We start from the raw sequence: 12,340 nt of genomic DNA on the forward strand, positions 1-12,340 counted from the left end.
TGCTGGAATGCCACCTCTAATCAAACCATATTTGTGGCCAGGTTCAGATGTTACATCATTACTTGGCATAGATGCGAGCAACTCCTGAGGCTCCTCGAAAGGCTCCTATTTAAACTCCCCACTTCGGGGAAGGGGCACTGGAGGAGGTGTGCTTTGAGGACAGGGATTATCATTTATTTTGTGTGGTTGTTGTGCTGTCCCCAGAGACAGAGATAGTTGGACTGTATTTAGGCATGTCTCTTTAAGACATTGCATTAGGGGAAATGTAGTGAAATTGCACTCTGGGTAATGTAGTTCTACATCTGACCAGTGTTCCCTCTAATTTTTTTTTGGGTGTGTGTGTGGAAAAGTATAGTGTCTGAGCGGCAGTCCCTTTGGGACTGGGCGGCACAGAAATAATAAACAAACAAACAAACAAACAAACAAACAAACAAACAACCCACCCTGTTTTGCCTCAGAGAATTTCAAAATAAAATACTGTACTGTGTGTCTATAACAGTGAGCTCATAATAGGGCAACTCTATCAATATCAAAATGCCACTTAAATAGTTGAGCTAGTTTCAAACTAGATTCTGATTTTCTTTCTCTCTTCCTTACTCCCATTCTTTTTCTTTCTCTTTTCCTTCCTCTCTTTTTTCTATCTGTTTCTCTCTCTTCCTCTCTTCCTCTCTCTCTCTCTCCTTCCTTCTCACTCTTTCCCTCTCGGCTTCTGGGCAGGTTTGGAAAACTCTGAGTTGATGATGATTTTTAAGTGAGCGATTGCTCACTGTTCAGCTTAGAGGGAACTATGCATCTGACCACATTTGTGTATTCCTATTGGCTCTGACTCGGGATGAGGGGTAATAATAATAATAATAATAATTTATTAGATTTGTATGCCGCCCCTCTCCGAAGACTCGGGGCGGCTCACAACAAGCGTAATTGGAGAGAACATTCCAGAGGGTCTTTGTCTTCACTCTTTCACTAAGCCAGCCAGCATGTAGATGCTCCACCTAGAGCCTGGGTCAATTCAACCTCTTTTTACTGTTCTGGTACAAGTTCAACTTTTCCCAGTCAGATAACTCTGCACAATGGGAAAGATTATACTGCAGAAGAATCGCATCATAACTGTGAGTTATTGTGAGAATTCCTGTAATAAAATGATCTGGGATATTTCATTGTGCTGAGTTATCTGACTGGGAAAAGTTGAACTTGTACCAGAACAGTTGTAGACCACTCCCATTGTTACAAATGCAAAAAGGAGAGTGGATGGGAACTTACATCACATGCACCCATTACAGGGAAAAGTCATATAGTGCCCAAGAGCCACAATCTATTTCTAGAATTTGTTGCCATAAACAGCTTTGTTTATGTCTTGGCATAGAAAACGGTATACAAATACAGTGGTACCTCTACCTAAGAATGCCTCTGCTTACAAACTTTTCTAGATAATATTTTTTTTACCTCTTCTCGAAAACCATTTTCCATTTACAAACCTGAGCCTCTGAAACTGTAACCGGAAAAGGCAGGGAGTGGGGCCTCTCTAGGAATCTCCTGGGAGGAAACAGGGCCAGAAAAGGAGGAGGGAAGCCTCCATGGGGCCTCTCTAGGAATCTCCTGGGAGGAAACAGGGCCAGAAAAGGAGGAGGGAAGCCTCCATGGGGCCTCTCTAGGAATCTCCTGGGAGGAAACAGGGCCTCCACCCTCCCCGTTGTTTCCCCAATCGCATGCATTATTTGTTTTTACATTGATTCCTATGGGAAAAATTGCTGCTTCTTACAAACTTTTCTACTTAAGGACCTGGTCACGGAACGAATTAAGTTTGTAAGTAGAGGTACCACTGTACCAGGAATAAATAAACATATAATCCCTTCTATAAGAGCAGCCAGTGAATTCAGGGTCAAATCACAATTTTGGGATTTTCCCAAATAACCCCTAATATTCTTACATACAGGATGCGGCTGAACTTACTCTCCAGATTATCCAGCAGCAAATTGAGGAGAGACATCAACCCTCCAATCTGCACGGATGAAAATTCCAACCCTTTGGCCCACCAGAATCCAGAGACATAATAATCCAGCAACGCGGCTTCTTTCAAAGAGGTCAGTCGGTTCTTCAGATTCAGAAACTCTTCCAAACTCCTGGAGTTGAAAAATATCAGAACATCAGAACACAAAAGCACAAGAAAGATGCTAATAATGACTGATGAAATAAACTAAGGGAAAACTACCTTAAGAACAGAGTTGGGCTGCTAAGGTGGAACAATGACGTGTGCTCGCCCCCGTGGCTCTGAGTGCTATACTGCATCTGGGTAGGTAGCAAAATCATGTGTGGACCATTTTATTTTATTTTATTTTATTTATTTTATTTTATTTTTATTTTATTTATTTTATTTATTTTATTTATTTTATTTATTTTATTTATTTTATTTATTTTATTTATTTTATTTTATTTTATCGTATCTTATCTTATTTTATTTTATCTTATTTTATTTATTATTTTATTTTATTTTATTTTTTTATTTTTTCATTCATTCATTCCAATACACAATAAGGGTTTTAGTGGGTATATATCTATATACACATAGTAAAATACATGATGAAGTTTATAGAAGAGATACTTATAGTGAAATATATCTAAGAAATAATAGAAAAGAAGATCTAGTAATAGAACATATCAATGAAAGAATAGAATAAGAGATATAGGAATAGAAGGAAGGTATAGGAGATATAGGAGAGCAATAGGACAGGGGACGGAAGGCACTCTAGTGCACTTGTACTCGCCCCTTACTGACCTCTTAGGAATCTGGATAGGTCAACCGTAGATAATCTAAGGGTAAAGTGTTGGGGGTTTGGGGATGACACTATGGAGTCCGGTAATGAGTTCCATGCTTCGACAACTCGGTTACTGAAGTCATATTTTTTACAGTCAAGTTTGGAGCGGTTAATATTAAGTTTAAATCTGTTGTGTGCTCTTGTGTTGTTGTGGTTGAAGCTGAAGTAGTCGCCGAGAGGCAGGACGTTGCAGCATATGATCTTGTGGGCAATACTTAGATCTTGTTTAAGGCGTCTTAGTTCTAAACTTTCTAGGCCCAGGATTGACAGTCTAGTCTCATAGGGTATTCTGTTTCGAGTGGAGGAGTGAAGGGCTATTCTGGTGAAGTATCTTTGGACATTTTCAAGGTTGTTAATGTCTGAGTTGGACTCCACTGGCACTCAGAGCAACGAGGGCAAGCACAAGTCACCGTTCCCCCTTAGCAGCCCACCTCCGCTTATGAGATTTAAAAATGGAATTGGATAACCTAGAAAATACTTTTGAAAGGGAAATAGGGGTGTGGGTGGCAACTTAGGAGGATAGAGATGGGAGAAATATTCAGACTGAATGGTGAAGACGTAGCTGTTGATAGAACTAAAGATCCAAGACAGGGATTTGGGAGGAAAGCTAAAAAATGAATAAGAATTAAAGTATTAAAACAAGTGATGGGCTCCTACGGGAATGGTCAGGAACGCAGTTCCGGTAGCAAAATTTGAAGCTCCACACCAGAGCACCCAATTTGCACTGAAAGATATTGAAACAAAATGCATAAGCCACGCCCACAGTGTGGTAGTAAAAATTTTGGTAGCCCATCACTGATTAAAACAGACAATGGATGATGGATAGAAAGGATTTTTTTTTCCTTCTCCCTCTCCTAGTCTGATTAAGATTAGATTATCTGCGGTTGACCTATCCAGATTCCTAAGAGGTCAGTAAGGGGTGAGTACAAGTGCACTAGAGTACCTTCCGTCCCCTGTCCTATTGCTCTCCTATATCTCCTATACCTTTCTTCTATTCCTATATCTCTTCTTCTATTCTTTCATTGATATGTTTACTTTATCTTCTTTTCTATTCTTTCTTAGATATATTTTACTATGAGTATCTCCTCTATAACCTTCATCATGTATTTTACTATGTACATATAGATATATACCCACTAAAACCCTCATTGTGTATTGGACAAAATAAATAAATAAATATTTTAAAAAACCAGAAGATAGGTAGAAATAAGCATATACACCTTTATGTAAAGCAACAGTTAGATGGAAAGATTGGTGTTTGAAAGATAGCAGTATTTATTAGGTATGATTAAATAATAGAATAATAGGACTATAATGGCGTACTGAGACTTTGAATAACTAAATAACGTCTTCATATAAACATGAGTATTAACACTAAGATTAGTAATGGTGACCTGACTAGAAACTAGAATAGAGGTAGAAATAAGAAATAGGGGAATATTAGCAGATATAATTTTTCTATAATAGAATAAAAGTAATAACTAGATGGAAAGATTAGAGGTTGAAAGATGGTATTACTGTGTATGCTTAATAATATCATTGGCATTGAAATGGAACATTGAAATACTTAATACAGTAATATCTCGTCTTACGAACTTAATTGGTTCCAGGAGGAGGTTCGTAAAGTGAAAAGTTTGTAAGATAAAACAATGTTTCCCATAGGAATCAATGGAAAAGCCAATAATGCGTGCAAGCCCATTAGGAGAATCCAAAATATAAAAAAAAGCTGCAGCCAGACAAAGCTGAGACGAACACCTTTCTTCTCCCTTGAGCTCCATGAGTCTGTTCTTCCTGTTTTTGTCCCCCCTACTCTGCCCAGCAGAGCGCCCATTTTTGCGATCCTGGGATTCCCCTCCTGGGATTTCCCTACTGCATTCCCTACACCTAGAGTCAGGAGATGGGGTTTCCCATGGAGGGGAGCCTCAGGGCATCCCAGGATCGCAAAAACCTGCACGTGGCTTGCAAGGAAAGTCCGGGGAATCTCAGTGGTGGCTTGGCAGGTTCGTAAGGTGAAAAAAGTTCGTAAGAAGAGGCAAAAAAATTCCGAACCCTGGGTTCGTATTTCGAAAAGTTTGTATGATGAGGGGTTCGTATCATGAGGTACCACTGTAGTTAAAACATGTAGATGTATATGTAACATGTATATTAATACTAGGATTATATAAGTTTGATTAATGTAACAAATGTTGTTATTATATCAAAATGAATTATACCCAGCGGCCACACTGTTCATGTATTGATATTGATGGATATTTAAAAATAAAAATCTAATAAAACTTAAAAAAACAACAACACTCCATCTGCAAACCAACTGAGTTGCTGTCTCCACAGATTACGACCAGGGCAAGATCTGTCAATGTCCCATCAAACTTACTTCTCAACTCCCGTGACGTTTTGTTCCAACATAACGCTAACCTCAGCAGGCGATAGAAATCTCCAAGCCATTGCTTCTTCTTCCTTAATTTCATCCTGCAGCAACACAATGAATTACAGTACAACGGCATCCACCCAAAAGCAGTACATTCAATTGCAAGGATTTTTAAAAAATTAGCGCATGAAGAAAAACAATGGTGACTGTCAACACCAATTTAGCTGATTTAGAACAGCAGGAACAGACAGACAAGAGAAGAAGAATTAGCCTTGTGTTTGCAAATGATTTTTTTTTTAAAGGCAATTTAATGCAGAAAAGCAGAAATTCCTATTTTTGCTAGGTCACCATGGGCCCTTGAGCAAAATTTCAAACACACCCTGCAGGCCTCAGCCAGATCCTTGGCAGCAGCTGTTGTTCCTCCTGCAATCAGCAAATGGGGTACATGAAAAATTACAAAAAGAACCCTAATTATAAAAAGGCAAGCGTTCCTTTTTTAAAAAAATTCTTCACAATTTCCATATATACATCAATGCATATACAGTGACACCTCATCTTACAAACGCCTCGTCATACAAACTTTTCGAGATACAAACCCGGGGTTTAAGATTTTTTTGCCTCTTCTTACAAACTATTTTCACCTTACAAACCCACCGCCGCCGCTGGGATGCCCCGCCTCCAGACTCTCGTTGCCAACGAAGCACCCGTTTTTGCGCTGCTGGGAGTCCATTGAGGTTCCCCTCCATGGGAAACCCCACCTCCGGACTTCCGTTGCCAGCAAAGTACTTGTTTTTACGATGCTGGGATTTCCCTGCTGGGATTCCCCTGCAGCATCGCAAAAAAAGAAGAAGTCTGGAGTTGGGGTTTCCTATGGAGGGGAGCCTCAGGGGAATCCCAGCAGTGCAAAAACAGGCGCTTCGGCTGGCAAAAGGGGTGAATTTTGGGCTTGCACGCATTAATCGCTTTTCCATTGATTCCTATGGGAAACATTGTTTCGTCTTACAAACTTTTCACCTTAAGAACCTCATCCCGGAACCAATTAAGTTTGTAAGACAAGGTATCACTGTATTTGTAAATCAGTGGCAAGTTAACATATACGATCAGCAACAATAATTTAATATCACTGTACCTTAAAATGTATCAATAACATCATAATTATACATTTTTATCCAATCAATCATGAATCAATATCCTATTTTTGCACCTATTTTATTCTGTTATTTATCAGTCTGGTTTTTTTCTTTTTTATACACTCCCCTTCCTCTGTCTCCATCTCTCCTCCCTCCACCTTTTATTTATTTATTTATTTATTTATTTTGTCCAATACACAATAATACACAATGAAGGATATAGAGGATATAGTAGAGAAGATATACAAGATATACGCAATATAGGAGAGACTATAGGACAGGGGACGGAAGGCACTCTATTTATTTATTTTGTCCAATAAACAATGAGGGTTTTAGTGGGTATATATCTATATACACATAGTAAAATACATGATGAAGGTTATAGAGGAGATACTCATAGTAAAATATATCTAAGAAATAATAGAAAAGAAGATATAGTAATAGAACATATCAATGAAAGAATAGAAGAAGAGATATAGGAATAGAAGAAAGGTATAGGAGATATAGAAGAGCAATAGGACAGGGGACGGAAGGCACTCTAGTGCACTTGTACTCGCCCCTTACTGACCTCTTAGAAATCTGGATAGGTCAACCATAGATAATCTAAGGGTAAAGTGTTGGGGGTTTGGGGATGACACTATGGAGTCCGGTAATGAGTTCCACGCTTTGACAACTCGATTACTGAAGTCATATTTTTTACAGTCAAGTTTGGAGCGGTTAATATTAAGTTTAAATCTGTTGTGTGCTCTTGTGTTGTTGTGGTTGAAGCTGAAGTAGTCGCCGACAGGCAGGACATTGCAGCATATGATCTTGTGGGCAATACTTAGATCTTGTTTAAGGCGTCTTAGTTCTAAGCTTTCTAGGCCCAAGATTGAAAGTCTAGTCTCGTAGGGTATTCTGTTTCGAGTGGAGGAGTGAAGGGCTCTTCTGGTGAAGTATCTTTGGACATTTTCAAAGGTGTTAATGTCTGAGATGCGATATGGGTTCCAAACAGATGAGCTGTATTCGAGGATGGGTCTGGCAAAAGTTTTGTAAGCTCTGGTAAGTAGTGTGAGATTTCCAGAGCAGAAGCTACGTAGGATTAGGTTTACAATTCTTGAAGCCTTCTTGGCAATATTGTTGCAGTGGGCTTTGGCACTTAAATCTTTTGCTATTAGTATACCAAGGTCTTTAACCAAGTGAGGGTTATCTGTGATAATTTGATTATTCAGTTTGTATTTGGAGTTCAGATTCTTCTTCCCAATGTGTAGGACAGAGCATTTGCTAGTTGAGATTTGGAGTTGCTATGTGTTAGACCAGAGGTCTCCAACCGCCGGTCCGCGGACCAGGACCGGGCCATTGGGGTTTTTCAGCCGGTCCGCGGCGCCGCTGACAGCTAGCTCCACGGCCCTGCGCCTGGTCAGAGCTCGCGTAGAGACTGCCTCTCTCCTCCTCCCATATTTCGCCCCCCTCCCAGCCTCCTGGCCGCATTCACCTTCCTCCGCCACCTCCAGCATCCAGCTCTTCCTCCGCTTCTCGCTTCTCTGCAAAATGACAGCCGAGCGGCGGCCCGGAGGCTGGGAGGGGGGCGGAGCACTTTGAATCCTGGCAGAAGCTGCTGCCCGAGTGCTCTTGGCCGGCGGGATTCAAAGTGCTGGGGTGGGGGGTGTCCCAGCGGGAGGCGAAGCACTGGGGTGGGTGGGCTGTCGGGATACCCCCCACCCCAGCACTTTGAATCCCGCCGGCCAAGAGCACTCGGGCAGCAGCTTCTGCCAGACACGGGCAATGAGCGGGACAGAAGGGCGGGTAGAATCAGGAGGCTCCTTTGGCGGCTGGGGGCTGCCTGGCTTTGTGATTTTGGCTGGGGGGGGAGTTAGGAAGGTCCTACTTCTCCCCCCCCCCACCGGGCCATGGAAAACTGGTCTAGCTTAAAGCCGGTCCCTGGTGCAAAAAAGGTTGGGGACCTCTGTGTTAGACCACTCAGAAACAGCGTCAAGGTCTTTTTGGAGAGTAGTTGTGTTATCTTATCGGTGGTGTTGAAGAGTTCTCTCCCTACTTCTACCTGCTCCTTCTTTTCTCCCTTGCCTTTCTACTTCTTCTTGACCTTTCCTTGAGCGATTCTAATCCTAATTAATCTTATATTTAACAGACTGCTAACATATACCCTTACATAATTTAAATGATCGGTGTCCCTTCTAAACGCATTGTTTTTTATATCATATTTATTTATTTTAGGTATACAGTGCTATTAATCTAATGCTGCCTCTTCAAAATCTAATTTTGTCATCTGGGTCGACCAGCATTTATTCGCCATTTTCTTCCCTTTTAGTTATCCTAATTTAATTTCATAGAAAAATAGAAGATGGACAGAAGAAAAAGATCTCATGGCCCAACTAGTCTGCCCTTATACTTTATACTCCTCTTCCTCCTCCTCCCCTTCTCCTCATCTTCTACCTCCTCCTCCTCTTCTTCTTCTTCCTCCTGCTCCTTCTCCTCCACCCCATCTTCTTCCTCCTCCTCCAACTCTTTATCTTCCTCCTCCTTCTGCTCCTCTTCCTCCTTATCTTCTTCCTCCTTCCCTTCTTCCTCCTCCTGCTACTCCTCCTCCACCTCTTCCTCCTCCTTCTGCTCCTCTTCCTCCTTATCTTCTTCCTCCTCCTGCTCCTCCCTTCTCCTCCTCATCTTCTACCTCCTGCTCTTCCTCTTCCTCCTGCTCCTCCCCCTTCTCCTCCACCCCATCTTCTTCCTCCTCCTCCTCCACCTCTTCTTCTTCCTCCTCCTTCTGCTCCTCTTCCTCCTCCTGCTCCTCCCTTCTCCTCCTCATCTTCTACCTCCGGCTCATCTTCCTCCTCCTCCTCTTCTTCCTCTTTCCCTTTCTCCTTCCTCCTCCTTCTGCTCCTCTTCCTCCTTATCTCCTTCCTCCTCCTGCTCCTCCCTTCTCTTCCTCATCTTCTACCTCCTGCTCCTCTTCATCTTCCTCCTGCTCCTCACCCTCCTCCTCCACCCCATCTTCTTCCTCCTCCTCCTCTTCCTCCTCCTCCTCCTTCTGCTCCTCTTCCTCCTCCTCTTCTTCCTCCTCCTCTTCTTCTTCCTCCTCCTTCTGCTCCTCTCCCTCCTTATCTTCTTCCTCCTCCTGCTCCTCCCTTCTCCTCCTCATCTTCTACCTCCTGCTCCTCTTCCTCTTCCTCCTGCTCCTCACCCTTCTCCTCCACCCCATCTTCTTCCTCCTCCTCCTCCTCCAAATCTTCTTCTTCCTCCTCCTTCTGCTCCTCTTCATCCTCCTGCTCCTCCTGCTCATCTTCCCCATCCTCCTCTTTCCCCTTCTCCTTCCTCCTCCTTCTGCTCCTCTTCCTCCTTCTCTTCTTCCTCCTCCTGCTCCTCTCTTCTCCTCCTCATCTTCTACCTCCTGCTCCTCCCCCTTCTCCTCCACCCCATCTTCTTCTTCCTCCTCCTCCACCTCTTCTTCTTCCTCCTCCTTCTGCTCCTCTTCCTCCTCCTGCTCATCTTCCTCCTCCTCCTCTTCCTCTTTCCCTTTCTCCTTCCTCCTCCTTCTGCTACTCTTTCTCCTTATCTCCTTCCTGCTCCTCCCTTCTCTTCCTCATCTTCTACCTCCTGCTCCTCTTCCTCTTCCTCCTGCTCCTCACCCTTCTCCTCCACCCCATCTTCTTCCTCCTCCTCCTCCACCTCTTCTTCTTCCTCCTCCTTCTGCTCCTCTTCATCTTCCTCCTCTTTCTGCTCCTCTTCCTCCTTATCTTCTTCCTCCTCCTGCTCCTCCTCATCTTCTACCTCCTGCTCCTCTTCCTCTTCCTCCTGCTCCTCCCCCTTCTCCTCCACCCCATCTTCTTCCTCCTCCTCTTCCACCTCTTCTTCTTCCTCCTCCTTCTGCTCCTCTTCCTCCTCCTGCTCCTCCCTTCTCCTCATCTTCTACCTCCTCATCTTCTACCTCCTGCTCCTCCCCCTTCTCCTCCCCCCATCTTCTTCCTCCTCCTCTTCCACCTCTTCTTCTTCCTCCTCCTTCTGCTCCTCTTCCTCCTCCTGCTCCTCCCTTCTCCTCATCTTCTACCTCCTCATCTTCTACCTCCTCCTCCTCCCCCTTCTCCTCCCCCATCTTCTTCCTCCTCTTCCTCTTCTTCTTCCTCCTCCTTCTGCTCATCTTCCTCCTCCTGCTCATCTTCCTCCTCCTCCTCTTCTTCCTCTTTCCCTTTCTCCTTCCTCCTCCTTCTGCTCCTCTTCCTCCTTATCTCCTTCCTCCTCCTGCTCCTCCCTTCTCTTCCTCATCTTCTACCTCCTGCTCCTCTTCCTCTTCCTCCTGCTCCTCACCCTTCTCCTCCACCCCATCTTCTTCCTCCTCCACCCCATCTTCTTCCTCCTCCTTCTGCTCCTCTTCCTCCTCCTCCTCTTCTTCCTCCTCCTCCTTCTGCTCCTCTCCCTCCTTATCTTCCTCCTCCTCCTGCTCCTCCCTTCTCCTCCTCATCTTCTACCTCCTGCTCCTCACCCTTCTCCTCCACCCCATCTTCTTCCTCCTCCACCCCATCTTCTTCCTCCTCCTTCTGCTCCTCTTCCTCCTCCTCCTCTTCTTCCTCCTCCTCCTTCTGCTCCTCTCCCTCCTTATCTTCCTCCTCCTCCTGCTCCTCCCTTCTCCTCCTCATCTTCTACCTCCTGCTCCTCACCCTTCTCCTCCACCCCATCTTCTTCCTCCTCCTCTTCGTCTTCCTCCTCCTTCTGCTCCTCTTCCTCCTCCTGCTCATCTTCCTCCTCCTCCTCTTCTTCCTCTTTCCCTTTCTCCTTCCTCCTCCTCCTTATCTCCTTCCTCCTCCTGCTCCTCCCTTCTCTTCCTCATCTTCTACCTCCTGCTCCTCTTCCTCTTCCTCCTGCTCCTCACCCTCCTCCTCCACCCCATCTTCTTCCTCCTCCACCTCTTCTTCTTCCTCCTCCTTCTGCTCCTCCCTTCTCCTCATCTTCTACCTCCTGCTCCTCTTCCTCCTGCTCCTCCCCCTTCTCCTCCAACCCATCTTCTTCCTCCTCCTCCTCCACCTCTTCTTCTTCCTCCTTCTTCTGCTCCTCTTCCTCCTCCTGCTCCTCCCTTCTCCTCCTCATCTTCTACCTCCTGCTCATCTTCTTCCTCCTCCTCTTCTTCCTCTTTCCCTTTCTCCTTCCTCCTCCTTCTGCTCCTCTTCCTCCTTATCTCCTTCCTCCTCCTGCTCCTCCCTTCTCTTCCTCATCTTCTACCTCCTGCTCCTCTTCCTCTTCCTCCTGCTCCTCACCCTTCTCCTCCACCCCATCTTCTTCTTCCTCCTCCTCCTCTTCTTCCTCCTCCTTCTGCTCCTCCCTTCTCCTCCTCATCTTCTACCTCCTGCTCCTCCCCCTTCTCCTCCACCCCATCTTCTTCCTCCTCCTCTTCCACCTCTTCTTCTTCCTCCTCCTTCTGCTCCTCTTCCTCCTCCTGCTCCTCCCTTCTCCTCCTCATCTTCTACCTCCTCATCTTCTACCTCCTGCTCCTCCCCCTCCTCCCCCCATCTTCTTCCTCCTCCTCCTCCTCTTCTTCCTCCTCCTCTTCTTCTTCCTCCTCCTTCTCTTCTTCCTCCTCCTCCTGCTCCTCCCTTCTCCTCCTCATCTTCTACCTCCTGCTCCTCCCCCTTCTCCTCCACCCCATCTTCTTCCTCCTCCTCTTCCACCTCTTCTTCTTCCTCCTCCTTCTGCTCCTCTTCCTCCTCCTGCTCCTCCCTTCTCCTCCTCATCTTCTACCTCCTCATCTTCTACCTCCTGCTCCTCCCCCTCCTCCCCCCATCTTCTTCCTCCTCCTCCTCCTCTTCTTCCTCCTCCTCTTCTTCTTCCTCCTCCTGCTCCTCTTCCTCCTCCTCCTCTTCTTCCTCCTCCTCTTCTTCCTCCTCCTCTTCTTCTTCCTCCTCCTTCTGCTCCTCTCCCTCCTTATCTTCTTCCTCCTCCTGCTCCTCCCTTCTCCTCCTCATCTTCTACCTCCTGCTCCTCACCCTTCTCCTCCACCCCATCTTCTTCCTCCTCCTTCTGCTTTTCTTCCTCCTCCTGCTCCT

The 12,340-nt window shown here is 45.1% G+C and overlaps 1 protein-coding gene across 2 annotated transcripts in view; it reads right to left on the reverse strand.

Moving 5' to 3' along the window:
* LOC139155634 (ciliary-associated calcium-binding coiled-coil protein 1-like) overlaps positions 1-12,340 on the reverse strand; it is a 76,550-nt gene that overhangs the window by 63,177 nt on the left and 1,033 nt on the right. For both annotated transcript variants that reach the window (XM_070730847.1, XM_070730848.1), the window contains exons 2-3: positions 5,188-5,282; positions 1,951-2,120 (exon numbers count right to left, since the gene is read on the reverse strand). In XM_070730847.1, coding sequence (XP_070586948.1) covers positions 1,951-2,120; positions 5,188-5,282 — 265 coding nt within the window. The remainder of the gene's footprint in view (positions 1-1,950; positions 2,121-5,187; positions 5,283-12,340) is intronic.

Source organism: Erythrolamprus reginae, unplaced genomic scaffold, assembly GCF_031021105.1.
Source record: "Erythrolamprus reginae isolate rEryReg1 unplaced genomic scaffold, rEryReg1.hap1 H_36, whole genome shotgun sequence".
Taxonomy (NCBI): Eukaryota; Metazoa; Chordata; class Lepidosauria; order Squamata; family Dipsadidae; genus Erythrolamprus; species Erythrolamprus reginae.